Raw genomic sequence first — 26,971 nt, forward strand, 5'->3', positions numbered from 1 at the left:
TAATATTTGGATAAAAACCCAAGCAAAACAATTAGATTTACGGTATTTTTCTGTAGCTGTTTTCCTTGGCACAGATAATAACAGTCAGGCTTGCTTGTTTCTCTGCTCAGAGTTATGTTCAAAAGAAGAATCAGAGCTTTGTCGTAATACGTGTTTTTTTCTCATTAGCTGGAAACAAAATATATTTCAATAATGAGGGACAGAGGTCTTGCAACTCAAAGTGGTGAGGAAGTGTTCCTGGTTTTGCACAAACCCTGGTTCTAGGTTAACGGTCTAGGGGAAATGGGGATTGCCTGAGAGTCCCAGTGGCCCGCACCCCCACCGCACCCTGCCACACCCGCGTGTCCCCGCTGTAGAGGCTGTGACTCGATCCCCGTGTCACATTGTCTTGAGATCAGGGGTGTGAGCTTTGGTGTGTTCCACTGCATCTGAGACGGATTTTCAGCACACTCTCGTGCCGACCGGTGCTGGCTCTTTGGGTCGGGGATCTGCAGGGGACGTGATGCTCTGTGGCTGATGTCCGTGCTTATTGCTCTCATGATGTATTACACATGTTCTCAAAGAGAATCCCTGAGTAAAAACAGATTATACGTGTGGACTCTCCCATCCCGTAAGAGAATTTATATCAGCCTATTAGGCAGTAGCACCATTGCCCCATCAGCGAGCAGTAAGTAGCAGAGATGCCAGGAAGGTTAAATGTGTTATTGCTGAGTCTAGAATTTACATTTTTGGACAGTATTGAGGTTTCTACAATTTCTTGATTTCTTTTCTCCATGGTTTTTAACCATGAATGATACTAAAGCCCTAAGATGATAGAATTTAGAACTTTCCCATACTCCCTGCTTGAGACATGAGTGGAGTCAGTAGGAGGGAAGAACCTGTGACATCATGGTCCCTAAGAGGGGTCCGAGTGAAGGGAGCAAACAAGTGAGCCGATGTCGGGGGTGCCAGCTAATACCGTTCTCCCAGAACACGCTCTCAGCTCCCTGTCGGGAAGAGGCACTGCACTCTCCTGCTGGAAGAGGTAGCAAATGTCAGGTCCTCCAGGTGGAAAGATGTGGTACACTTAGCCCCCGCCGCCTCACGCCCTCCCTCCCAGAAAAAGGCCAGGGAAGTGAATCCTAATGGCTTCCCTCCCTCTTTGGGTGTCTGTCACCTTGGGCCAATGACTTCTCTAAGGCCTGAGTTTCCTCTCCTATAAAATGGGGATGGAAGGTGGGTGGAGGTTGGTGCCCCTAAGCGCCTCCTCTGACATTAGAGTACTATGATTTGAGGTCATCCGACTGCAGTCCCTATAAGATGCCTTTGCCTGAACTCAAGCCCCTACAGAGGTTTAGACATACTCACTATTTTGCGCAGTTAGAATAAGAGGAAAGAGGGGTTCTTTGTGGTTCTGCGCTGTCAGTGAGCCCCTGCAAAGCAGTGTGTTGCTTCTGTAAGTGCCCAGCCTTAAGAGGACTGTCTGTTGGGGACATTGTGTTCTCTATATTGGCTACAGTGACAGGCCAGGCCAGGCCGTAGCGTTTCACTGATCTGCCAGTCCACGTACCAGTTGACGAATTCATTAGCTTCTCCTGTATGCAGTGCAATAGCCTGATGCTGTTGTGAATGCAGAGTAATCAATAACAAGGTCTGCACCCTCCAGAAATGTCTCCCCAGGTGGCTAGCTTAGCTTCATTCCTGGACCAAGAAATAACACAAGGCTGCCTTTCCTGGCTGCCAAGTCCCAGTGACGGGCAAAAGCTCTGTGCTCAGAGAAGGGAGACTGGCCTGGAGGGACTGGGGGAGGAGGTGGTGGGGCACTGTGGCCTCTTGAGCTCTTTGTCCCTCCCATGGGCCCCTCGGCTAAGCCAGCCAGAGTTTGTTTAACTTAGTTCTATCTCACTCCTCACCCAAAGGGTTTAGTTACTGGAGGTACCAGTAAATCTTGCCAGTATTCTTAGAAACTTGCATAAAATTATACATAAATTGATTTTTAAAAATAAAGTGAACTCTGTCTTAAGGTTAGGAGAGTTGTATTTTTGTTTCGTGTTTGTTTGTTTGTTTGTTTTCACAACCTCCCTCCCCCCAAAAGAAGCATTTGGTGAATCTTGGAAAAGGAGATCATGATTTTCACAGCGGGAAGAATCAACCCTTGCCTGACCTGGCTTAGGAATTTTGAGAATTTTGAATGTCAGGTTTTCTTAAAGCAGGATTCAGGCCATATGGCACAGATAGGATAATCTTGGGAATGGATAGATGCTGTGTACCGCGAGCCCCAGGGAGGTTTTAGCAAACATTTCAGCTTTTATGTGCTAGACCAAATTGAATGCCACTGGCTTAATTAGTATATTGAATGTGATGGGTGTGGTGACTCTCCTCTTTGCCCCTCAAACGTCTGTCCGTTACCGGACGTTATCCTCTGTCTGCTTTGGAGCAGAGAGGAACATTCAGTACAGGACGGAAGACAGCAGGGCGGGGGCCGACCAGAGGACATTTTGCTCATCCGACTCTCTGAACCCAAGATAGAGGAAAGAAACTTTGCATTTGAATCGTGTTTTTTATAATATTTCAATACTATAATAATTCAATACTTCAATAATATTTCCTTCCAGTATGTGTTGTTATTTGTAATTTGAACCATTAAAGCTAAGTGAATTTAGGCCTCAGAAATTGGGACTTCTTTCAAAGCAGATTCTGTAAAGAATGAGCCAGTTGGGTGCAAAGCGTTGTTGAGCTTATTGTGTGAAATTATGGGGACATCTTTTCATCATTTTATGGTGAAGCCAGATACCCAGGTAACTCCTTTAGAAACCGGAGGAGTGAAGCTTCGGAGCTCGAGGAGAAGATGCAGCGCGTGTTCTGTCGAGAGGGAAGTGAGGTGATTGTAAGCTCACACAGCCCTTGTTACTGGCTGAGGCCAGTCGCACACCTTCAAAGAGGATGCTGGTTACAGGACTTGTCGGTCTGCCCTGGAGCCTTTACGGTGACCTTATCTTCTAAACCTTGGCACTTTTGCTGGTTTAATATTACCAGAACAATATACTTTATTATTATTATTATTATTTTACGATTTTATTTATTTAGGGGCGCCTGGGTGGCTCAGTGGGTTAAACCTCTCCCTTTGGCTCAGGTCATGATCTCAGGGTCCTGGGATCGAGCCCCGCATCAGGCTCTCTGCTCAGCGGGGAGCCTGCTTCCCCCTTTTCTCTGCCTGCCTGCCTCTGCCTACTTGTGATCTCTCTTTCTGTCAAATAAGTAAATAAAATCTAAAAAAAAAAAAAAAGATTTTATTTATTTGAGAGAGAGAAAGAGCGAGCATGAGCGGGGGGCGGGGTAAGGGGGAGAGGGGAGAGAAAGAAGCGGACTTCGGCAGCAGATGCTTAACTGACTGAGCCACCCAGGTGCCCAAACAGTGTTACTTTAAAGAAAATAGCCAACAAATCAAAGTTTTCCAAATTCTAAGAGGTGTTTTGCAGCTCATTATGAGTTGTTGAGATGTTTCAGGTATAGAGGTAATTAGTAGACGTAATTGATTAGAAAGGGCTACAGGGGGACACCTGGGTGGCTCAGTGGGCTAAGCCTCTGCCTTCGGCTCAGGTCATGATCCCAGGGTCCTGGGATCGGGCCCCACATAGGGCTCTCTGCTCTGCAGGGAGCCTGCTTCCTCCTCTCTCTCTCTCTCTGCCTGCTTGTGATCTCTGTCTGTCAAGTAAATAGATAAAATCTTTAAAAAAAAAAAAGCAAGAAAGGGCTACAGGTTGAGAACTGACCGAAAAGTCCTAGGTCAATCATAGAAAATGGGAAGTTGACCATAATAGCAAAATTGCAGCTGAGAGCAATGCTCTCTAAATCCAAAGAACACTGAAATCACTATTAGCAGGGAATGGCAGTTTACCAGTAAATAATACTCTCCACACCAACATTCCCATTCCCCAACCCTGTGAGGTGGAAGTTGAAAGAATAGATTGTTTTCCTTCTCACTCTCTTTCATTTTATCCTTGCCTAGTCAGTGGAGAAATGATCTTGGATAGAAAAATCGCATTAGAACTTTGGTAAGTTGCTTTTTGAAATAGACTTGTTTCCATGCCACAGACATTTGGAACAAAGTATGTTTATTGAAATATATTTTTATAGAAAATATTACAGAACCTGTAATTGAAAACTTATGGCAGCATTTTGGGGAGTGATATGTTCTTAATGTTAATTTGTGGATTTGCTCTGAACTCCCTTCTGCTGTTTTAGAACCATCGGCTGAGTGAACGTTTTCCAAGTCTTTTCAGATCAAAACTGTGTTTCATGGAATGGAGTATTTGGTGCTTAAATAATGTATAAATCCAGTTGGACAGGATCTGCCTGTCAGTTTTATTAACTTTGACCTTTTCTCCCATTATAAAGATGGTTCCGTAAATATTTAATGGGCCCCTTATAGATCTTGACAGTCGGAGCTGTGTTCCTGGAAACTGGGATACGGATACGTATACATGATGTCGCTTAATCATGGTGAGTCAGCGTCGAAGGGCAGGTTTTATTTTTCTGGAAAGAGGAGCCCGTCCCTCTCCGTGTGCTCTTAGAGGTGCAGTGTCTGTTGAAGGTGCCCAAGATGGCAGACATTTTAAAGGCACCGTTTAAAAGACAGCAGCTAGCATGCATTTCTGCTCTTTTGGGTTTTTTTGTTTGAGCAAATGATCAAAATGATGCCAGGTGGGCAAAATCACCCTGCCACTGTGCGCAGTTAGCAGGACTCTTCCACTGAAAGAGTCAGCAGGGCAGGAATGGCTGAGCTTGCATGGATCCTAATAAGATACAAAGAAGAAGGAGAGCCAAAAGGAGAGACGATTCCTTGAGCCAGGAGGGGACCCCTGCCAAGCTGTCTTTCCCTTTAATTCCATAAAGCCCCATGCATATTGCACTCATTGCAAATTCTGGTGGGGAAGATCGAAACCCAAGTAGCTGACATTTTGAAACATTGTCTTTCAAACTTGTCCTGTCCCTTGCTTCCATTGATTTCCCATTTAAGAAATCTGTAGGAGAAAAACAAATTTGAGCAAAATTCATTGGTCTAAGATGAGTTGTTAGAGCCGAATTATGCCCCCCCTCCTCCCCGAGACGAGTTCCATTTTTATTATGAATGTGATACATCTTTGTCTTGTATTGTGCAGCCGTAAGGCTCCCCCAGCAGATCGACCAAGTAAATCAAGAGCCTGTTAAAAAGCAATATGGATGCTCCAAACAGACATTTCAGTCTTACTGGGTTACTGGATATCTTCGTTTTTATGACCACTTTCAAGAAGCAGATCATTTCATTTCGTTCTGTTTTCTTGCTCTCTCTCTGTTTGTTTGCAGCCCACCGGCTTTAGGTAAGCCATCTGTTTCTCAGAACATCATTACCCTTTGCATGCAGGGCCCAGCCCCTTTGATATGGTGGTCACCAGTTTCATTACCATGAACTGTAATGTAGCTGACTCTGCAAAGGAAATCTATGCCTTGAAAGAGCATTTTGAAAAGAAATTGATTCAGAGCTTCAGAGTGAATTACTATTTGTATGTTTAGTTAATTCTAAATAAATGTTTGAAGGACCTTGCTTAATTTGAGAAGGGAAGAAGAAACATATTGGATGTTATAAATGGTCTCAATCCAGACTCTTAGCTTGGCATTTTCACATTTGAATGTTTTATTTACATCTGTTCACAATTGGGATACCTTTCAAGGATGATTTTATTATCGAGAGATTGATGACAACTCTTAAGATCTAAAATACCAAAGTATGGGATTAAAAAAGGAAGATAGCAGTCACTGTCACATGTCAGATTGGATGTAAGCGCCTCACTTGGCAAAGAGTGAGACTGATGAGTTGTATTTTAAAACAAAGGATCCTGATGGCAGGAGATGGGGGTGGGGAGGGGTGGGAGACTGACTGCATTGGGACCTCGGGGAACTTTCTTCAGGGATGGACATTGTCTCATTGTCTGTACCTTGATTGGGGTGACAGTTTCACAGGTATAGACATTATCCTAACTCATCAAACTGTACACTTACAATGTGTGCATTTTATTTTATGTAAATTTTAACTCAATAAGGTGGATTTTTTATCTTTTTTTGGAAGTCCTGTTGGGTTTAGAATTAGGCAGTGTCACTTCTCTTTTCCAGAAGTGAAATGGAGGTCTAGAGAGGTAAAATGATGTGTCCTGAGTAACTTCAAAGCTCAGTGGTTTGTCCAGAACAAAGCCCAGGATGTGGGGCCTGGAGCTTCCTGAAAGTATTTTGCTTCTTCACTGGCACTGTTGTTCCACTTACCTGTGCACGGAGTGAGAGGACCTCCGTCCTGTATCCGTTTGTATGCTTTTTGTTGTAAGATACACTCAGGAGCTTATCCTTACCGCTGATACTTGTATCTTCAGCGTTGAAGACAGCAGACAGCGAATGTTGGGGCTCACCAGGGGTGTGTTTCAGGTTGTGCTGCCAGTTAATGCAGAAGACTCCCAGTTATGTGGTTTTTATTATAAGCAAGAGTTCCCAGAACTAATTTGTCTTTAAGAAGTCCCTGTGGATCTTCTTAGAAAAAATGACATGGGCTTTGAAAAATTATTCAAGCTCTGCTATTTAGGAATGTTTGTTTGTTTGTTTGTTTGTTTGTTTCTTTCTTTCTTTCTTTTTAAAGATTTTATTCTATTTATTAGAGAGAAAGACAGTGCAAGTCGGGGGAGGGGCAGAGAGAGGGAGAGAGAGAATCCCAAGCAGACTTCTCACTGAGTGTGGAGCTGACGTGGGGTCACGGGGGCTTGATCTCACGACCCTGAGATCACGACTTGAGCTGGAACCAAGAATTGGATACTTAATGCACTGGGCCACCCAGGCGCCCCTATTACGTTTAACATTTGAGAGACTGTCTTTTTTAAGCATTTCTCTGTTTAGAGTGTACCTGTTTTTGTTTTTTATTCCACAAAATGATGTCATAAATTTCTTTCCATATCTTAACCAAGCGCCCGGTTACTGCTGGGTGTTCAGGAGTCCCCGGTGCTTCACCGTCAGGTAATGCTGCGACGAGCGGCCCTGTCCACTCTTCTGTTCCTGTTCGTCTCAGGAGCTCCTTACAGAGACATTCCTCGAAGCAAAATGTTAGCCGCTGCATTCGCCGTGATTTAAAACATTCTAAGGGGGTAAGAGACATCAAGTAGTGATAGTCTCCTACCCCTCGGCCTGCGTTTACCCAACGGTGTTTTTCTTCCCTTTTGTTCTGTGTGCCCGTGCAGTTGCAGTACCACGCAGGTCTGGCGTCTGGCCTCTTGAACCAGCAGTCCTTGAAGCGCTCGGCTAACCAGATGGGAGTGTCCGCCAAGCGGAGGCCGAAGGCTCAGCCCACTACTCTTGTCTTACCGCCTCAGTGAGTAATGGGTTTGCAACAGTTCTTTCGTCCCGGGTGAACTCTTCATGGTGCTTGTTTGTGGGGAGTGGAAAGTTGTTTCTTGTGCAATTGCTCTTCCTTTTGCCAGGGTACCTGCTAAGATTAGAAACCCAGCACGCAGGTAAAATCGTTTGCATAGATCCGACGTGAAGCAGTGATCGTGTGATTCCTAATTAACATATTTTGTGAGACTTCCCCACCTAGGATTTCAAGATACCTCATAGTCTTTTCTTCATTTCCTTGTCACACTCCCAGAGCTGGCAGAGCCCAAGTGCGGTTGTCCTTATCTAACCGATGACACAGCTCAGGGGCACGTTTTGAGAAGCTGGAGGCCACTCAGAGAATCCAGGGGAGCTGGGATTCGAGTCATGCTAGGCTCACTCGTTCTCTTAAATGTGCAAAATATGAGCCCTTCTTTATCCTAGTAGAGACAGGAGACACTGTAAGGTTCAGAAACGTCCAACTCAGTGGTGGTTTTCACATGTGGGTACCTCCGTGGAGCTCGACCCCGATGAGGCCATGTGGCCACGGCTTCCAGAATCCCGTGAGGGGCCCCCCATGTTCCCAGTCTGTGCACGTGCCACCTCCCTACCCGGGTTTAGCACTGTTCCACCTTGTTCGAACGGTTGATTTTTTTTTTTTTTTAAGATTTTATTTATTTATTTGACAGAGAACACAAGTAGGCAGAGAGGCAGGCAGAGAGAGAGGAGGAAGCAGGCTCCCTGCTGAGCAGAGAGCCCGACGCGGGACTCGATCCCAGGACCCTGAGACCACGACCCGAGCCGAAGGCAGCGGCCCAACCCACTGAGCCACCCAGGCGCCCCCGAACGGTTGATTTTTAACCTGTTCTTGAACTTCATGTCACTGGAGCCGCAGAGACATGAAGTTCACGAACGGTTGATTTTTAACCTGTTCTTGAACTTCATGTCACTGGAGCCGCAGAGTACATAATTCTCTGTTTCCAGCTCTTTTTCGCTCAGCATAATGTCTGCTAGACTCATCTAGATTGTCTGTTCTTTTTCGTTGCTGGGTAGTGTTCTCGTGACTATGTGACTCATAGTCACGAGACTCATCCGTGACCTGTGGGGCTACTTCGTGCTCGAAGCCCTAGCATGTGAAGGCCAGGGCTCACTTTGTGGGAATCAGCAGTCTGAACACACCAGTCTTTGCTGATAGCTTCTCTGCGAGCGCACACTCCCTGGAGCGAGGCAGCACTGCCAGCGGCCGGCCTGGGCCTTTAGACACATTCCCTGTCCTGTCCTGCCCTCCCACTGTACCCCTTTTCGGTTACATCCTCAGTCACAAAGTACAGTTGACACCTCAAACAATGCAGGGGTCACAGGCACAGTCAAAGATCTTGTATAACTTTTGGTTCCCGCCAGACTTAAATACTAATAGCCTAAGAGTGACTGGAAGCCTGCAAATAACATCAACAGTCGATTAACATGTATTGTGTATATTAAGTGTGTTATGTTCTTACAATAACATAAGCTGGAAAGAAGAAAATGTTATTAGGAAAATTATAAGGAAGAGAAAATACATTTATAGTACTGTAGCGACAAAAATATCACAGATACGTGGATCCTTAACTTCCAACCCGTGTCATTCAGGGATCAGCTGTACATTTTAAAATTTCCATCCAGAGGAGCGTTTTCAGTGAGACTCCGTTGTTTGCCTTTATACAAGATCTCACTTATTTTCCGTTTGATGAGCAAATATTGTACCTCCTATCTGTAGGCACTGTCCTAGACTGTGGGGTTACAGTCATGAACAACACAGATATGGCCCCGTCTTCCTGAAGCTTTTGTTTGCCGGGGGAAAGAGACCAAAAAAAAAAAAAAGGCACCCCTCAACAAATTAATAAATTAATATAATAATTTCTAGTTAACGATAAATTAACAAATTAATATAATAATTTCTGGTTATGATTGGTGCTTAGAAAGGAACACATAGTGTAGTAAAGGTTGAGGTTGAGGAAAGTGCTTAGATTGGGTGGTCAAAGAAGGCCTCTCCAAGGAGATGACTTGAGGTGGAGAGAGGCCAGCAGAGAGCTGGGAAGTCACAGAGGATGCTTCGGGATCTTTTCCCTCATCCCTGGACACTCGCACCACCATTTCTATGATTTTCAGGTTTTCTTCATAATTAACATTTGCTTCCAGGAGAAGATGAACATAACCAACCGGCTTCCAAAAAGTGATTTTCTGCTACTGCATGGCCAGGTGCGCGTTTTTCAGACACTTTGAGTGATGCAGAGCGAGAGTTTTCACTGGTAGGCGCTTCTGAAGGAACATGATCTGTGGTTCCTCATATGTTGACTTGGTGATTCTGCGAACCTTCAACTTTCAGCTCTCTAAAGTCTAATGGGCGTTGTAACTTGTCATTTTCCCTGCATGGATAGTCTACGGGGGCAAGGTGTTTGGCGAGAAGCGAAAGACTTTCTAATGGTCCCATAAGACTGGAGCCAGAAAGTGTTTGTTGCTAACTCTCTCTTGACAAAAGTCAGCTCGTGGTCCATCTGTTCGCCATTTGTTCATTTGCATTGGCTTGAAACCTGTTTACAGGTGACATGCTATTATGAGGACACTTAGAAACTATTTTAAGCACCAAGGCAATCAACAGACTCTGTTCTCATGCCAAAAAAAAAAAAAAAAAGGAGGTGTTCACAACTGTCATTATAAATTTATAATAAATCACTCAAAATACTTAGTTTCAAAGAGAAAAGTTGTTGCCGTGTACTAAGAATACAACATCAGAATGATTTCCTATACTCAGTAGCTTGTTTCCTGTGAAAATTGACTGCTGCTTTTTCACATCATTGAGCTTTTGGGGTTCACGGTCCCTTCAGAGACCTGTCCAGTAGGCAGGGTATATAGCTAAAGGACATTCAATGCACCTTTCTTGAGCACCTACTACATGCTTCTTATTATGTTAGAGTCAGAAATAGAAATAACAATAAGACATAGGGCTGGACTAATTGAATTATAAAAAATTTTTAAATTAAAACATAGGCCACTAGTAATAAATACATATTGTAGACCTTGAACCAACCAAAGATGACACTAAAGGAAAACATAATAACACCATCACACAGAGAAAGTTATTGCTAAGGTTTTGTTGGATATAATTCTCAACTTTTCCTATGCAAATATAATGTTTAAAAGTAAGAAACATCCTCCAAAAAGGATTGTATTGTAATGTTCTGTATCACATCTCAACATTTCTTGAATATAGTTGTTAGACTTGAAGATAGTGTAATTTTATCTGCAGAACATTTAAATTTGCATATTAATCAGTCATGTTCTGGATGTATTCTGTAGAACACTGCTAATTACAAAATTTTTATTACAAGCACGGCATGACCATAAACTAACTCTGTCATTAAGGAAATCCGTTATAAAACAACACCCAAACTCTGTGTATCAGTCACCTACTGCCACATAACAGATCACCCCCAAGCATGGTCGTCTGACAACAGTAAACACCTGTCACATATTTTGTGGCTCAGGAATCTGAGAGTGGCTCGGCTGGGTGCTTCTGGCTCAGTCTCTCGGAAGATTGCAGTCAGATCTCAGCCAGAAATGCAATCATCTGAAGGTTGGACTGAGGTTTGAGGGTCTTGCCCAGGGTGGCTTGCTCACACGGCAGGCAAGTTGGTGCTGGCTGTGGACAAGAGACCTCCGTCCCTCTCCATAGGAGACTTGAGTACCCCCATGACTTGCAGGTGACTTCTCCCAGGGCAGGGAGCCCAGCAGAGCCGATCCTTTCTCGGACCTAGTCTCCAAAGACACAGCATCCGTTCCACCCCATTCTGTTGGTTAGAAATGAGTCACTAAGTCTGATGTTTAAGGGGAGGGGATGAGGCTCTCCCTTTTGAAGGAAGGATTGTCAAAGAGTTTGTGGTCGTCGTTTAAAACCACGGCAGTTGCCAGGGAGGAGAGTCATTGCACCGAGGGAAGAATGGTGGAGCCTGTACGCCCCATTCACTTATGTATTCAGCAAATGTGTACTCAGGGCCTACAAGTGTTTGGTCCTGTGCACTGTGCTGGGAATTTGGAGATGAATACGACACAGTTTTGGCTCTCACAAAGCTCTGAGCAGAAGCAGAGGAACAAACAAGTAGCAAGGGATCCTCGTAATGTGTGCCAAGCCCTAATGACATCTCAAAGTGCTCACGAAGGCCACGGGCAGGGTGCTGAGAGAGCACGTGTAGGGAGGCCTAGCCAAATGTTGGTGAATTTCTCCACTGCCGGGTGAAGGATGGAAGCTTGACTTCATCAGGAGAGCTCGATGCTTCTCTCATAGGCTCACAGGATTCTAAGGAAAGGTTTCATTTCTCCTTGGAGGAAGCCACCGGAGGACCAGCACTGGACTCCATACTCACCCTCCTCTGGAACTCTGGTGATGCGGTGACAGATGGGTTTCTGCATTGCCTTGTGTCATCATTTGGATGGCAGGAAGGCTACCACAACAAAATCATGGGCTCTGTGCTGAGACCACAGGCACGGCGAGGGGGCAGGAGAGGTGTACAGTGTGTTTGTTTTTTAAATGCAGTCGGCTTGAACAGTAGTAGTCTTTGAAGACGCTGATTCTGCCAGAGTTCCCATAGGATTAGTGATTCATGGGATTAATGATTCATATCTTTCTCCTCCTCCAAGGAAGCTTCTAAGAAGGCAAAGATGCTGTTCATGATGAAAGATCTTTTACCATATGTCAGCATTTGGAGGGCACTGATGAAGCCACCTCTCTTCTCTGATTCCCCCCGAATGTTGAATCCATTGTGGAAAAGGCGCTGTCATTTTCAGAAAGGAGCTGTGTCCCCTGTTGCTGGTAAACATCAGGCTTTTGACCCTTGTAGGAATGAGATCAGCTGACGGTTGCGGTATCTGTGTGTTTAATACATGTCAGATGCGGCCATGTTTGCTTGTGCTCCCTTAGATAGCTGTCTCAACTTCGCGACCCATTGTTCGGCGTGCTTTCGTGTTAACATGGATACGGTTTTGGTCAAGATTGTCAAGCCAAGTGGCCTGGGACCCCTGGCGCGACCTGACGAAGTGCCGACTGTCGGTGGGAGTGGGATGAGGGAATACTTACGTATTTGTGTTTCCGCACATAGATCTCGCGTAGGTTTGAGGGCAGAAGCTGTTCTACAGAAGGGTTATCTTTCAAAGTATTACCGTCCCCTGGAAGTTGTGGGGACGGGTGGTTTCTTTTGTGTCATGTTATCCTTCCTGAAAAGGTGCTGCCAGCTCCATTGAGAGCACTTTTCCTGCCATAGGCTACCTGTCTTCTAGTCACTCGGGAGGTGCTGTCCATGTTCCCAGTCAGGGACAGCCCGTCCTCTTCCCCACTAGGCCCACGCTCTCGGCTATGCCAAGCCACTCGACCGCGGGTGTCCTCTCACTTCCATGCCGTCAGGATTCCCCTTTCTCCTAGCTCGTTTCTAGTAGTACGCAAACGCGCTTACCCACACCGTCTCGTGGGAGCACCCCGCTCGTCATCCCACTTCTTCCAGCTCCCAGCTCCCCTCTCTCCTGACAGCAGGGCTTCTAGAAGGAGTGGACTATACTTCTTTCCAGTTTATCCATCAGGCCACCACTGTCCTAATTTCTATCCCGATACCCTAGTCTTGCCTCTGCTGGAACTCTGCATAAGTAGAGACCTTCAGAACATACTTTCTTTCCGATTTCTTTTTCTCAGCATGGTGTTTTGGAGATTCATTTCTGTTGTGTGTGTCCGTGGTTCATAGCATTTCATCGCTGAGTGCCGTTCCTTGGTGTTCTCTGGAGTCTTCCATTACCATTTCCTTAACATTTTGCGTCTGCTTCAGTAGTACCTACCACCTCTCAGAGGGCGAGGAGTCTTCATGCTCCTGTTCTTGGATGGCCTGCCTCAGGTTTGAGTAACAAAAACACCACCACAGAAACAGCATGTGGGACAAGTGTTGCTGGGGAGAAATGCCACCAGTTCGGGAGGTAGCCTGGATAATGACACGGCACGTACACCTCGGGGTTCCAGTGTTTGAACAACAGATTGCCTTCGGTAGGGCCTCTAATTTGGCTGTGGGAGTTTAACTGACAGAGGCTCATTTTCTGCCACTGCCTTACACACTAATTCCCAGGAAGATCATCGACTTGAAATTACACACGGTGCTTATACAGATGATTGGACTCTTTCCAAGATGTGTGGTGAATGCCGCTTCTGTTCTTGAAAGGCAGAGGCTCGTGTTGTCTTTTGCTTAATGTGAAACCAACAGGAATCACGGAGAGCAAAGCAGTGGCATAAATCTGTCCTTGGCGATAGCGGTGAATGAGAGTGGGAGCTTCTCGTGGTCGTTGATGTTGAAACTGAGCAAGGTGAGTGTTGCCAGGACAGACTGCTGCAAGCCCAGACCCCCTGTAGCTTCCTGGCCATCACATCATTACCCTTCCTCTTGCTGATTTTCAAGAATTTTTTTTGGGCGAGGGGGGGGAACGTGTTTTTGTCCCTCGGCCGCACAGATATGAAACTCTAGGCTTCCGTAGTCACTGTGCCATTACAGAAACCCTGATACAGATGTTTGAGGTGGACGCACGTCCTTGCAGGGACCTAATTTTCTTCCTGATGACTTGAGCTTTGTTTTGCCTCCTGAGGCTCTTGAAACTTGGTCGAGGGCAGAAGTCGGTTCTGTGCTGATAAGTTTATATTAAATTCTTCAACGTAGATGACGATGGGAGCCCCGAACAAGAATATTTGGCGTCTCTTCTTGTTGGAGTCTAGTTTGCCTCTGAGCAGACCAGCAGTGAGTAAACCAGGAGCGAGGAGCACCCTGGTTTGCTGCCACGAGCCTTAGAGGCGCAGAGCGTTGTATCCTGAATCCCTTTCTGCGGGGAGCCTCAGTCCACAGGCTGCCTCTTCCCGAGCGTGGGCTGCTGAGCAGAGCAAGCCTGCTGCCTGTACGGCGTGTCCCCGAAAGGAAGTAGAGAACTCTGTGTCTGTGAGCTTCGGAAAAGTCATCAAAACTTAAGTAGGAACTCACTAAATCCTTCTTTCCCCTACCGGCAAGTATTAAGTAACAATATTCATTAAATACCACTGAGAGGCTGTGTAATAAAGAAATAATCCTAGGCCTTGGTGGCTGTAACTCTCCAGAAGAGTTGAAATTGAGAATATAATTAAAGATTAAAACATTGTTTGCATTCTAGAACATGGAGAAATCTTTGTCTCCGTTGCGGGACCATATTAATAAGGAAGAGATCAGTTTCCAATAACCGCGCGGCGGAAGCTCCCTTATTCACGCCGCCGTGCTTCAGCGGGCCGCCTCAGGGCTGCTCTTGCTTTTCCTGCCAGACTGGCGCTGCCGCTGGAACGGTGGGGGTACCGGCCCCACCGCGGAAGAACGGAGCCTCGTCTCGTCCGGGCCCCGAGTTTGCATCGGAGTGTGCACACAGCGACGATCTTCAACCCTCGTCGTCTTCCTCTGTTTCATCAACAAAACTGTTTCCAGCCTCTGAGTTTCAGGCAGTTTTCAAGACGAAGGTTAAAAGGCTGGTAGAAGCGAGCGTGCCTGGCTCTTGTAAGGTTTTATGGTTGTGACTCGGAAAGGCCCGCTTGACAGTGACGGGAAGAAACCCTCCGTGGTCAGAGCTCCGAGCAGCGGGGGCTGGGAAGAGCCTGGGCCTTGCCCGATTGCGTCGTAAAAGTCTAACCACCCCAGCACCATTTCATCCGTTCCCTCCGCTTTTTTGTTGCTGCTCACATTGGTTTTCCATTTGCCTCGAAATAGAATCCAAAGGCATTTTGAGGCCAGCGGTGCAGAGCGGTCCCCCTGTGTGTCCAGTCCGCCCGGTCGCTCGCCCTCCTCATTCCCAGCGTCTCGTTGGGGGCTCGGAGGAGACGCACTCAGTGGTGGTTCCTGCCATGTCCTTTCTCGTGTGACTTTGTGCTCGTGTTATTGGCAGGTAGAGAAGGCAAGTGTGTCCCTCAGTCTGTTACTGACTGGGGAAGGCAAAAGGTGGTCCAGTGACTGGGCAGGAAGAAACCTTCAGCTCATAACCCCTGTGATGCTTGGCTTTGTGGCTCTCCTGTGGCACTTGCCACTCACTGTCTGCCTTGTGTTTCGGCTACACTGGAAACCCCTTGGGAACTGGGGCCCCCTGCCTCTCCTTTCCCGCCTGGCCTTGTCTCGGGCACCGAGCGCTGGACAAGCATGTCCTGCGGGCTGGTTCCCCTCTGAGCTACCGTTTGTCCCCACGCCCACTGGCCGATAAGGCTGAGAACATCTTTCTACAAGCTGTTTACTGCTCGTGGCTCTTAGTAAATTGAAAGTGTAAGTGTTGGGTATTTAGATGGCTGGGAACCAGGTGCCATTTGGACCGACAGAAATATCTCCGGGGGAGGATTTGGAGGTGCCGGTCTGGCCCTGCTGAGTGAGGACAGATAGGATTGGATCTGGAGGCTCGGGTGGCAAGCAGGCCTTGCAGTGTGCTCCCGCGGGGGGCGGCGGGCCCTGGGGGCTCAGGAGCGGGGGCCGATGTGTGGAAAGTGGTATATTAGGAAGATTAATCAAGTAGCAGATAAGTCAGGTGGTCCTTTGTAGCTGTTTAAAAGATAATTGGTTCATGTTACTTATCTTTTATCCCTTCTCTTTGGGCAGGAGAAAAATCTCTGGGAGAAATAAACGAGGAATCCCTCATAAATATTAATGTAAAAATCTGTCTATGGAGAATAAATATAGGGACATTTTGTTTTAAATGCTCTATGTCGTTGTGCTTCATTAGCATATATGTTGTAAAAGATCCTTTTCTTCCCTTGAGAGAACCATATTTAGTTCTACTAATAGCCGCGCGCTGAAATCTGTAGCTTGTCAGGACTGTCGCACTTGGGACGGACAGAACTACTTTGCTCTCCTGCTTCAGCCAGAGGGTTTCCATACTCAGAAGTGCTGGCCCTTGGCAGGAAGCCAGTAGGAAGTCCTGGATCCTGTCTTACTAGCTAGACCCTCCGTCTGGACCTTTGCTTCCTGCTGTCTGGTCCCCTACTGTGTCTGTGTGTATGTACGCGTACGTGCGTGTGCCTCTGTGTGTGTGTGCACGTGCGCGTGTGTGTTTATACTTGTCACTCTGTAAGCATCGACCAAGCACTTTCTGCAGGCTAGGTGTTTGCTCCATCCGGCTGGAACTCTGAAAGTACAGAAGTCCTGCTGTCTGTAAACAGAGGAGAAACAACGTGAGTTCTGTCTGACGCATGTTAAGTTGGAGGAGTTCACAGGTCTTGAGTGAAGTGATATGATGGCCTGTGTTGAGACACTCCGTCCTCCCCTTTCTCAGAAGTGTGTGTGTGTTGGGGTGGGGGTGAGGGTGGGGAGAATTCGGTAAAACCAGCTCCGAACTGTGGAAACTGGGAGAAGAGAACATGAGGCCGCGGACGAGCTCATTAACAGTTTGATCAGCTGTTGTGTGTACTTGAACATTTTCACAATCAGTGTTTTTAAAATACAGGTCTGGAACTTGGATTGTTGTTGAAGAAATAGTTTTGGTAATCAGCTCCTTAGGGTGCTAGGGGAAGTCTTGAGAATGGATAGAATCTGCCGGGGTGGAGGAGGCGGCAGGAGGACATGGGGGGGCCCTGCCGCCCCGCCCTCCCTGCCGGTCTTGGTGGCACTTTAGCCCCTTACTGCCTTGTCCTGGTCTTGGCCTCACTCTCAGCTCATCTGTGTTTATCTCGGGCATGGTGTGACATAGACAAGGATTTAAGTCTCAGTGTCTTCCACAGATACTGAATCAAAGAGAAATTACATAAAACAGAAAACTATAATAAACAACTTGGCCATTAAGGACCAAGTCAAACATGGCAGCCTGTAGAATCAGTTTAAAAATTATATTTCATTTATCCACTAATTGCATTTCTCCTTTACAAGGTGATTTTATCCAGGAAGACAGCTGTCTAGTGTGGTTATGACATCACTCTGGCCATTACTGGTGAAGGAAGAGAAGAATGGGTGGTTGTACATACAATGTCCCCCCACCCCCGGATTTTAAAAATCCATTTTTGCATAACAAAGAGCCAGAGTCTCCGAGTTGTTAATATTTTGCACTGCGTCATTCCCAGCTAACACTGTTGGGAACTGAAACATTTTATTTTTTATTTTTTTAAGTCTTTCTGGTCTTTCTTAATGGAAAGTAATTTTGGTGGTCTCTTGCTGTGTATCTCTTTTTCCTTCTCTCTCTGCCATGTAGGCTGTTAGTGGCCCATAGATTTTTGCCCAAAAAGTCCCTATTTAGGGTTACAAGTGACCAAGAAGCAGTGAGTCCGTTTCTCTGTTCACCTGTGATGAAAACTGTTCTTTATATAGAGCGCTGACATGTCCAGTGGTCTCAGTAACATGAGAACAAGTGTGAGTAGGAAATGGCTTTGTCTCTTTGCTTGAGGCTCTTAGGGTAGGGTGGATTTTGATCAGGTGACAATAGTTGCTCCGATAATCCCCATTCAGGCATTTTTAGTAAGAAAATGTGAGAAAACCTCTTTCAGCTGAGACCGTACGTCTGGCTTCTTGAGACACTAGGGAGAACATCTCCCCAAGTTCGCGAAGCGTGTCGCCGTCTCTCTCTTCGGAAGCAGTTTCTCAGTCTAGATTAAGCTCTGAGCTCAGGCCTGCTGGTCCTTGGGATGAGCTGTCAAGGTCAGTCCTCACTCTGGGGACATTCTGCGAGCTGGGCAGTACAGGCCTACCTCGGGGATATTGCAGGGTTGGTTCTTGACCACCAAGATAAGCTGAATATTAGAGTAAAGCGAATCAAATGAAAATTCCGGTTTCCCAGTCCATATAAAAATTATGTTTGCCCTCTACTGCAGTTCTGCTACGTGTGCAATAGCATTATTATCCAAGAACAGTGCACGTACCTTAATTAAAAAATACTTCCTCGCTGAAGATTGCCGGCTGTTATCTGAGCTTTCAGAGAGGCGTCATCACTGATCACAGAGCACTGTAATGGAAATAATGCTAAGGAAAAAGCTTGAAATATTGCAAGAGTTACCAAAATGTGATGCGGAGACATGAAGGGAGTGAATGCTTGTGGGAAAACGGCATCGGTTCACTTGCTCGGTGCAGGGCTGCCACTGACCTTGAATCTGGAGACAGTACAGCAGGGCGCAGGCAGACCAGGTAGGGCTGTGGTGGACGCGACGGGCTCCCAAGCGGAGGGACTAGCCCGCCACACGTGGCGGTCCCTTCTCCAGAGACGAGGGGCCTTTCAAGCAGTGAGTCCCAGCCCTGGCTGCACATTAGAATCATATGCGGGCGAGGCCCTGTCCTGGCCACATTGAAACGGCTCCTGGGAAGATTCCTGTTTCCTTCTGAGATTCAGAAGTGCTTCTTCTGGAGGGGTGTGAGGAACGCTCCGGGGTTGGGGGGATCTGGGAAACCATCATCAGAAGGTTTTTAGGTCAAGGGGAATGACTGTTGTGGGGAGACTTGGCAGAGCTTATTGCCTGTGGCTTAATGCCATGAAGGGAACCTGCTAGAATGTAGAACTCAGAAGTTGGCTGGTTCCTCATCGGCTCGCAGTTGTGTCCAGTGCTGCCAGTAGCTTTCCCGACCAGTTTTAGCTTGGGACCCTTGGGTCAACACACCTTGCGGTTTGGTTCCTCTAGTTAAATTAGTATCTCTAAGCGTGTTGCATTGTCATTAAAGACACTTTTAAATTTATTTATGCAAATCAGAACTACACAGTTCAGTGCATTGCAAATCTGATATGTAGTCTTTTTGTCTTACATTTTTAACAGCTTTATTGTACCTGTTTAAAGTGTATACAGTTTGATATACGTATGTACCTACGAAGCCTTTGCCTTACTTACCAGTATCAAGATAATGAACATGCTCTTCACCCCGAAAGTTTCCTCATGCCCCTCTATGATGCTTCTCACTCCGCACCCCTATCCCCAGGTAACCACTGGGCTTCTTTTTGTCACTGTAGATTAGTTTACATTTTCTGTATGTTTATATAAATGGAATCATAACAGTGCATTATTTTCCACTCACTGTAATTATTTTGAGGTTCATCTCTACTGTTGCATGTATCAGATCATTTCTTTTCACTGCCACATTGCATTCCATTGAGTGGATATGACCACACTTTGTTTAGCCATTCATCTGTTGCTGGATATTTGAGTGATTTTCGTTTTTTTACTATTGCAAGTAAATATTCATGTACAAATCTCTATATGGACATGTGCTTTCATTTCTCTCAGGTAAACACTTAGGAATACCACATCTGAGCCGTGTGGTAGGTATATGTTTAACACGTTAAGAAATGGCCAGATTGTTTTTCCGGGTGACTGTGGTTCTAGTTGCTCCACGTCCTCGCCAGCACTTGGTATGGTCAGTCTTCCAATGTTAAGACATTCTAAGAGGTATGTAGTGGTAGCACATCGTGGTTTTAACATGCATTTAACATGACTCATGATGTTGAGCTGCTTTTCTCATGCTTATTTACCATCTGTATATCTTCTTCGGTGATGTGCGGAAAAAAAGGTGAGGCCTACTGCATGGGAACGTACTTTTGAGAAAGGTACTTTGATGGCTTTGGAAAGATCTTAATGTAGATCCTGTCATGGGTAAGTTATTACACATTGACTGGTTGGTGAGTGTCTGTCCAGTAGCTCGTGTGAGCTCATCATTTCACCAGGTGCTGCGGGGCATTCAGAGGAAACAGTGGTCACAAACTGGAGCGCCCCCGTGTCTAAACCTTCCAGGGTTTACTGGAATGTTCCGTGGTGCTTCTCTACCCTGTTTATCCTCCTTCTTATACCTGTGTCACAGCTGTGAGTCTAGGGTTGGTTGGTGTTGGGGACAGGTTTTTTCATTTAGTTTGTCCTGATTTTTCTGGTAGGGGACCTGTCTTCCAACCACCGGAGTCCAGCCTCTTGCTGTTCTTTAATTGGTATTTACTTACAGTCTGCTCTGCCTTTTATTAACTTTTAAAACTCAGCAGATAAAATCTAATCTCCATAATGCTAAGTACTAGATAAGGTCAGGGATGAATAAACCTTCCTCTAAGGAACTTAAGAGTGTCCTGGAGAGACAAGTCAAGAGGCCATTTGGACCCAAAAGAAGGACATGAAATTGACCCTAGGGAACCAGGAAAGGCTCCCTGGAGGACTGGACTTGGAAAATTTGAGATATCCCATAAATGGACTTAAATACACTACTGGTGTCTCACATTAGAATGGCCTATGACAGGCTCGCAGCCCAGTACCCCCCAAAAAGAGACAGTAGAAAGGGGCAGAGGCAAGAAGTCATGAAGACAGAAGTTGGACCTGCTGCGGAAGACCACCCCTGCACCCTTACCCTTCTGCCCAGCTCTTCTCCTGGAGCCCACCTCTCAGAGAGCTGAAGAGATACCACTCCCCGCCACTCGGAAGAAGACTTGCTGGGACCCAGGCAGCTGCTTATCCGCATGGGGTCCTATCAGTGTCTTCCATGGGTGCATGATGTGATTGGGAGACTGGGAAATTGCTGTGGAAGTGGGTCTGAGACAAAGGCCCCTTCTCTGGCTCTCCTTTCAAGGCGGGCCCCTCCTCATGGTTGTTCTCTTATCCCTCCCATCTTTGCCCCTAGAAACCTTGTTTTTAACTCTTTAGTAACCATGAGAAACTTTACCAGGCTTGAGTCTCAGATCAAACTTGTAGAAGACTCCAGTCTCTAATCATGGTGGACACAGGAAAATAGGATAGGGCAGCCTTTTGGGATTCCCCTGTGTGCCCTGCCCACAGATGAACTCCCTTGTGCAAGCCTGAGCAGAAGCTTCTCATGGCCCTCACCTCTCTTACTCTGCTGCATCTGGGGCTCAGGCAGAGGTATTCCTGCATAGATCTCTCAGGGTTCTTCCAGAAAGCTCCTAGCTACAGGGGCTTTCTGTCTATGTAGCTGCCCCAACTCCCCACACAAGGAGTTAGGCTTGCTGGCACTTAATGCCCCCAGAGGAGAAGCTGAAGGGTCCTTAGCTACAATTTCAGTAACTGGTCGTCTCTCCAACCCTAGCGCCACTCACCTACTCCTACACTTATATCTCAGTGCCCCAAGCACAATATCCTTGTGACTTCCTCGTAGCCTTAAATAGTTTCACTTCATTTTTGTTACATCATTAAGCCAACGTAAATCCTGAGCACAGTAGCCCTAGGAGGATGTTCTCTTCTATCTGACATATAACAAAATTGAGATTTTTTTTTCTTTTTTTCTTTCTTTTTTTTTTTTTTTTTTCCTTTGGGTGGGTTTGGGCACCATGGGAAATGTAATAGAATAACTGAAATAAATAAACAAAGTTTCCAAAATCCTTTTCATTTTCTTCACCAGAAATCCCAGTTTTTGTTGTTCATTAGATCGCAGTCCCCTCCCCCAACCCCCACGGTGTGCCCTGCACCAAACTTGACTTTACACATCAGATGGGGAACTAGGCTCGGTTGTTACGAATCGCTTCCCTCTCCCCAGTTTTTGGCACTTTATTTTTTAACAAAGGCTACGTGTCATTTAAAGGTCTCCTAAGACCAGTTAATTCAATGCAGCTCCTTCACCAGACATTTGGACCGTATGTGGGGTCGTCCTCCCCGCGGAGCCCCGTCCGATAGTGTTGAGGGACTTGCCTAGAGTGTCCGGAAAACCCAGACCCGGAAGGGCCAGGAGGCAGCTACTTCCCTGCCCTCTTTTCAGCGTGAAGGAAACTTCTCTTCAGGTAGCGAGGTACTGTCCTCAGAGACGTCACAGAGGGACATTAAGAGCGGTGCCAGGACCGGAAGCTCGTGACCCTTGTTCCTGTCATGGTCCAGCCGAGCCTCGGCCACTGCATCCCCTCTTGGGTGGGTGAGAGTGATAGAGAAGGAAGAGAGAGGCACAACCAGCGCAGGAAAACACGGTGTCTTGTCTTGGGGAGGGAGGGGGATTGCTGTTTCTGAGGGAGCCGCACACCGCCATCCCTGTTGTGCTATGCTGAGATTGCCCCGAGTGGGGCACTTTGCTGATTTCTCCTTGGGTCTTGCTTGCAAACCTGGCAGAAGCCACGCGGCCCATTGTTTCTGGTTCTTTGCCGGTGGAAGGGCTGCTTTCGGCATTTGCGTACTAAGAATTCTAGCTTTCTGCTTCAGCGCTCCTTGTGGCCCTGGAGCTCTGCCCTGTTAGCACCGCTTTTTGGCAGAAAAGCAATACTTTATCAGCCAGTAGGAACAGATATTTCTGTTCTACAAATGAGCCCAGATTTATAGACTCAGAGTTCAAAGAAATGAGATGAGAGGTCACCGACCAGAGCTGGGTCCGCAGAGAGGGAAGGAGCACCGTAGTGCTGGTTAATTATGGGAGCCTCTGGGAAAGGCACTCGTTTAGGTTGTCCTTTGTGCTCTCGGGGGTGCTGGTCCTCTCCTTGACGACACTGAGGCTCAGAACCTGTGCAGTCTCCCGGCTGGGAAGTAGGGGCACTGCGGGGGGTGGGGGCCCTGGGGCTCCAGGAGCCACAGCATCTTCAGGGCAGGGCTGTGCCTCGTATGCACCCCTGCCCTCGGTAAGGGTTTCCAGAAGCAGATGCTGAGGTGGAATTGGGGGTGCGGTATATTTAGTAGGGATCAGCCCCTGTGAAGGGAAGGAGGAGGAAGTGTGCTCGGGCAGGGGCGGCTGTCAGCTGTGATGCAGGCCTGACAAAGCCTTGTTTGCCCGGGAGATCCCGGGAGAGGACCTGACCTGTGAGAGCCTTCCAGTCTTTTTTTTCTAGACCCTTGACAGTCTGACCACTCACCACGGCCTGTGAGTCTCTGTCTCATCCATGTCCCTTGTTTTTCCATTCAGTGCACTGCTCAAAGCACTACCTCTTGGGAGCCCCCACCCTCCTGCTGTCTCTCCTGACTCCCCCAAGTGAATCTGACTGTAGCTGCCATGCATTGTTGCCCACACAGCCAGGCGGCCTATCTGTAGAGCAGGCTGGGCCTTTTCCCTCCTCCTTTAGCTGATCAGACGGGGTTCCCTACACAGCCATAGGTATGGGCTGTGGGAGGAAAGCTGGGCCCAACCTGGTGGGCACCCTGGGGTCTGAAGCCTCCGGTTCTGCTTCTGCTCGGCCCCACACGTGCTGCCTCCGGCTTAGAGCTGATTGTTACTGGGCCTGCTCAACCTCTGGACAGCACCCAGAGGGGCCCAGCACCAGACACTGGGCATCTTTCCTTGTGATAAGAGGTACAGAATGTAATGATACGTGTTCTACTTTGGATAGGTATTAAAAGCTGTGAAAGGTCTGACACTTTTATTCCCCGCCACCCTCCTGACCCCCCTTTTAAGCTAAAACGTTAGCTTATCCCAGTGACTTGGAGGCTGACAGAAGTCCCAGCAAAATGAGTCGTCAGAGTGTCAGCAGGGTCACATTGGCTCCTTGAACCCCATTCCCGTGGGTTGACACAGGGGGCTTTAGAGAGATGCCTGTACTCGGTGCGTTACAGCGCAGGAGGGAACTCTGAGCCTGGGGACCCACTGCATTACAGCAGCCTGGGAGCAAGCCTGTTCTTTCTTTATGGAGATATTACCTCATCCTTCAAGGCTGCCCACTGCAAACACAGCCTTGAGCATCGTTCCAGACAAAGAGTGGTCGGGGCCGCAGCACACCCGGCAGATGTGTGGGCGTGTGAGAAATCTGTCTCTCGATAATGAGATGTCCTGGCATGTTGCTGGCCCCTGGATCTCCAAACATTCGATGGATGGAAGACAGAGCCTGTGTTGACCAAGGTCTCTGACGACTGGGGCGCCTCTTGCACCTCCGACCTGATCCACATGATGCAAAGGACGTCGTGGATCACTGTGCTGATCTGAGGGAGGTCTGGACATCCGGGAGGGCGGAAGTGTGCTTTCCGCCGGAGCCGGTAAACCTGTGCCGTCCGGTGTTCCATGGAGCGTGAACTGTTTCTGATCGCTTTTTTGATTGGAATAGAAAAAAAATGCATTCACTAAGTCAGTGGCTGTACATGATCAGAGGTTGTATTACTGTGTTCTAGAGAGGACAGCAGATTTGACACAGCGGCCAGGATCAGGGCTGCCTCTCCGATTGAGCTCTCCGTGGTCTGTAGTCTTCCTCCAGGACCCCTCTGGTTTCTGCAGGGGTCAGACTGGCTAGTTGAGCAGATATGATGGAGGCTGTGCCCCTGCATCCCATGGCTCCTTCGCGGTGGCACTTAACCCCTGCCGTTGCCCTGGGCGCCAGTATTGTTTCTGATTTGCTGTCTTGGCCGAGGCTGGGAGTGGGACAGGCCAAGGGAGTGTCAAACCTCGGCTTGGCCTTGCCCACTCTGGGAGGTCTTACCCCGCAGACCAAGGACCTAAAGTGGTGATCACACCAACTTCCGGGTGTGTCGATCTCAGTTCCATGCCGCCGGATGGGTCTGCAGACCCAGTGAGGGGACGTGCTGTAAGCCAGACCTTGGCCAGGACTCTTCTGTCTAGTACCTGGCCCCCAGCATGCCCCACGATCAACAGTAGGGGGATGTGATGCCACTTCAGGGCTGTGGGAATTAGTGTCCATGCAGAGAAGGGGCTCTCCGCAGCTGATACCTGCCCTGAATGAGCTGACAGCTGGAGCTTGCGTGTCGACTGTGCCCCATGGCTGGACAGCCAGGTCTTCTGGAAAGGGAGCTGCATGGTGGTCTCCACGTCCACTGTGTCTTCCTCCTCTGTGAGACTCTTACTGTGTGGCTAAGATCCAGAATACTGGTCTTCAGTCCTACCTCTTCCCCCTTAGTATTAATCTTTCTTAGGTGTAGCCTTTCAACATGGAAAGTAAGGGTTTGCAAGGGAGAAGCTTTGCTTCTTCTTTTTTTTTTTTTCCCTTAATAAATACCAACTACTGTTATTTATTATCAGCAGACTTATGTAAGGAATACAGAGAGCCCCTGTTCTTAGAAATCTACCGTCCAACTGGGGATTTAGAACACAGTGTGTATGAAAATAAGGACGTAAACTAAAAAAGCAGGTTCTCCAGGTGACTGGTTTGAACGTGGGGTCTCCCATTCAGTCTCTGTGTGCCTCGGGGTGTGTGACTCGACTTCCCTCACCCCTCATTTCCTCCCCAGGGAAGGAGGGATAACCGTGGGGCGGGAGGGCCGTATCCACCGTATGGTGACCACGTGGTAAGTGCCGGCGGCTCATTTATTACGATCACTGTTACTTACAGTAATAGTAGTGGGACTCCGTGGAATGAGTATCGTGGGCGGGCAGGTCCGCCGGGCTCCCAGGGCGGGGCCGCGAGGGGCTCTGTGGTGAGGCGGGCTTGCAGAATTATCCTTCGTTTGAGTATGTGTGTTCCTTTTAAGAGTGGGCACGCAAGAACTGCAGTATTGGTAGATTAGAATGTTACAGATTTTTGTCCCTGTTTGCATGCCACTCACTGTCTGCCACGGCCATGTCCTGGGAGGCAGAAAGAGTCCTGTTAATGATGGTGGAAACAGTAACGCGGCCTTCCTTTTCTTTTCCTCAGTTTTAGACTCAGATAAAATTACGTCTCGCATTGGCACGTCTGTTCTCTACTGTGCACATCCGCACGCACACCTGTGCTCACACACGCACAGTGCGCATGGGAGGACATTGTTTTCTTTCCAGATAATGTCACGGGAATTGGGCAATGAAGAATAATAAAATGTCGTAACAGAGGTCACCAAATGAACTTCTAAAAGCTCTACTAACAGGCATTTTTGGTAAATGTCTTGGTTAGTAATAATTAATGAATCCAAGACACTGAAAAATCTATGAGTTCCTTCCTGAACCTTCAAGGAAAATTAAATTCCATTTTATGTATTTTGTGTTGTGTGTTTTATTGTATTTTAATTTTGAAAATTATTAATTTATGTACGTTAAGTGTGGTGCCTTAAACAGGAAGTTAGGCTGTGAGTGCCCTGGCTTTCTGAGAGGGCAGATGGGTTACAGGGCCCACATTTGCCTGTTTCCCTTCCTGAGTTTGATTCAGATCTCTGAGAGGTGTGGGCAGGGATAAATATTGAAAGTGTTTTTGTTGCTTTTAATAGGGAGTTAGAAAACAGGCTGCTTTGGATTCCCAGTGCACCTGATAAAATTGGGGTGCTTTTAACTTGTTCCTGGATGGGTTAGAGAGTGTGGGGATAGCAGCTCTGCCTTCAGACATAACAGGAGCGCCGGGGCGGCTTAGTTGGGTAAGTGTCCAACTTCTGGTCTCAGCTCAGGTCTCGATCTCCATGAGTTTGAGCCCCGCGTTGGGCTCCGTGCTGGCGTGGAGCCTACCTTGCAAACCAAAAAGGACCAAAAGAAGTTCTGAATGGGGGTATCTGAGGGTATTTCTGTCTCAACAGGTGCAGACTTAGGTCTCTGACGGCACCTGCCATTTCTGAAGTGCAGCTGTGCTTGAACGTAGCAAGCGTCTGCTGTTTTGTGTGGATGCCTTAAAGATATTTGGGTACAGGTAGCAGCTATGGAAAACTGTCAGAATTTGTCTTGGAAGGGAAAACAGGCTCTTCTTTTAGTGCCTCTGGGTTATGATTTAAGAGACAGCACTGACTTTGCTCTGCTCTTTAGCACACCTCCAAATTTCTTATTGTTCCCTGCCCCTGTAACGCCAATGA

At 47.3% G+C, this 26,971-nt stretch overlaps 1 protein-coding gene across 2 annotated transcripts in view; it reads left to right on the plus strand.

Moving 5' to 3' along the window:
• Positions 1-26,971, plus strand: part of MED27 (mediator complex subunit 27) — a 193,566-nt gene that overhangs the window by 56,966 nt on the left and 109,629 nt on the right. For both annotated transcript variants that reach the window (XM_032306334.1, XM_032306335.1), the window contains exon 3: positions 7,233-7,363. In XM_032306334.1, coding sequence (XP_032162225.1) covers positions 7,233-7,363 — 131 coding nt within the window. The remainder of the gene's footprint in view (positions 1-7,232; positions 7,364-26,971) is intronic.

Source organism: Mustela erminea, chromosome 12 (genome assembly GCF_009829155.1).
Source record: "Mustela erminea isolate mMusErm1 chromosome 12, mMusErm1.Pri, whole genome shotgun sequence".
NCBI classification, from domain to species: Eukaryota; Metazoa; Chordata; class Mammalia; order Carnivora; family Mustelidae; genus Mustela; species Mustela erminea.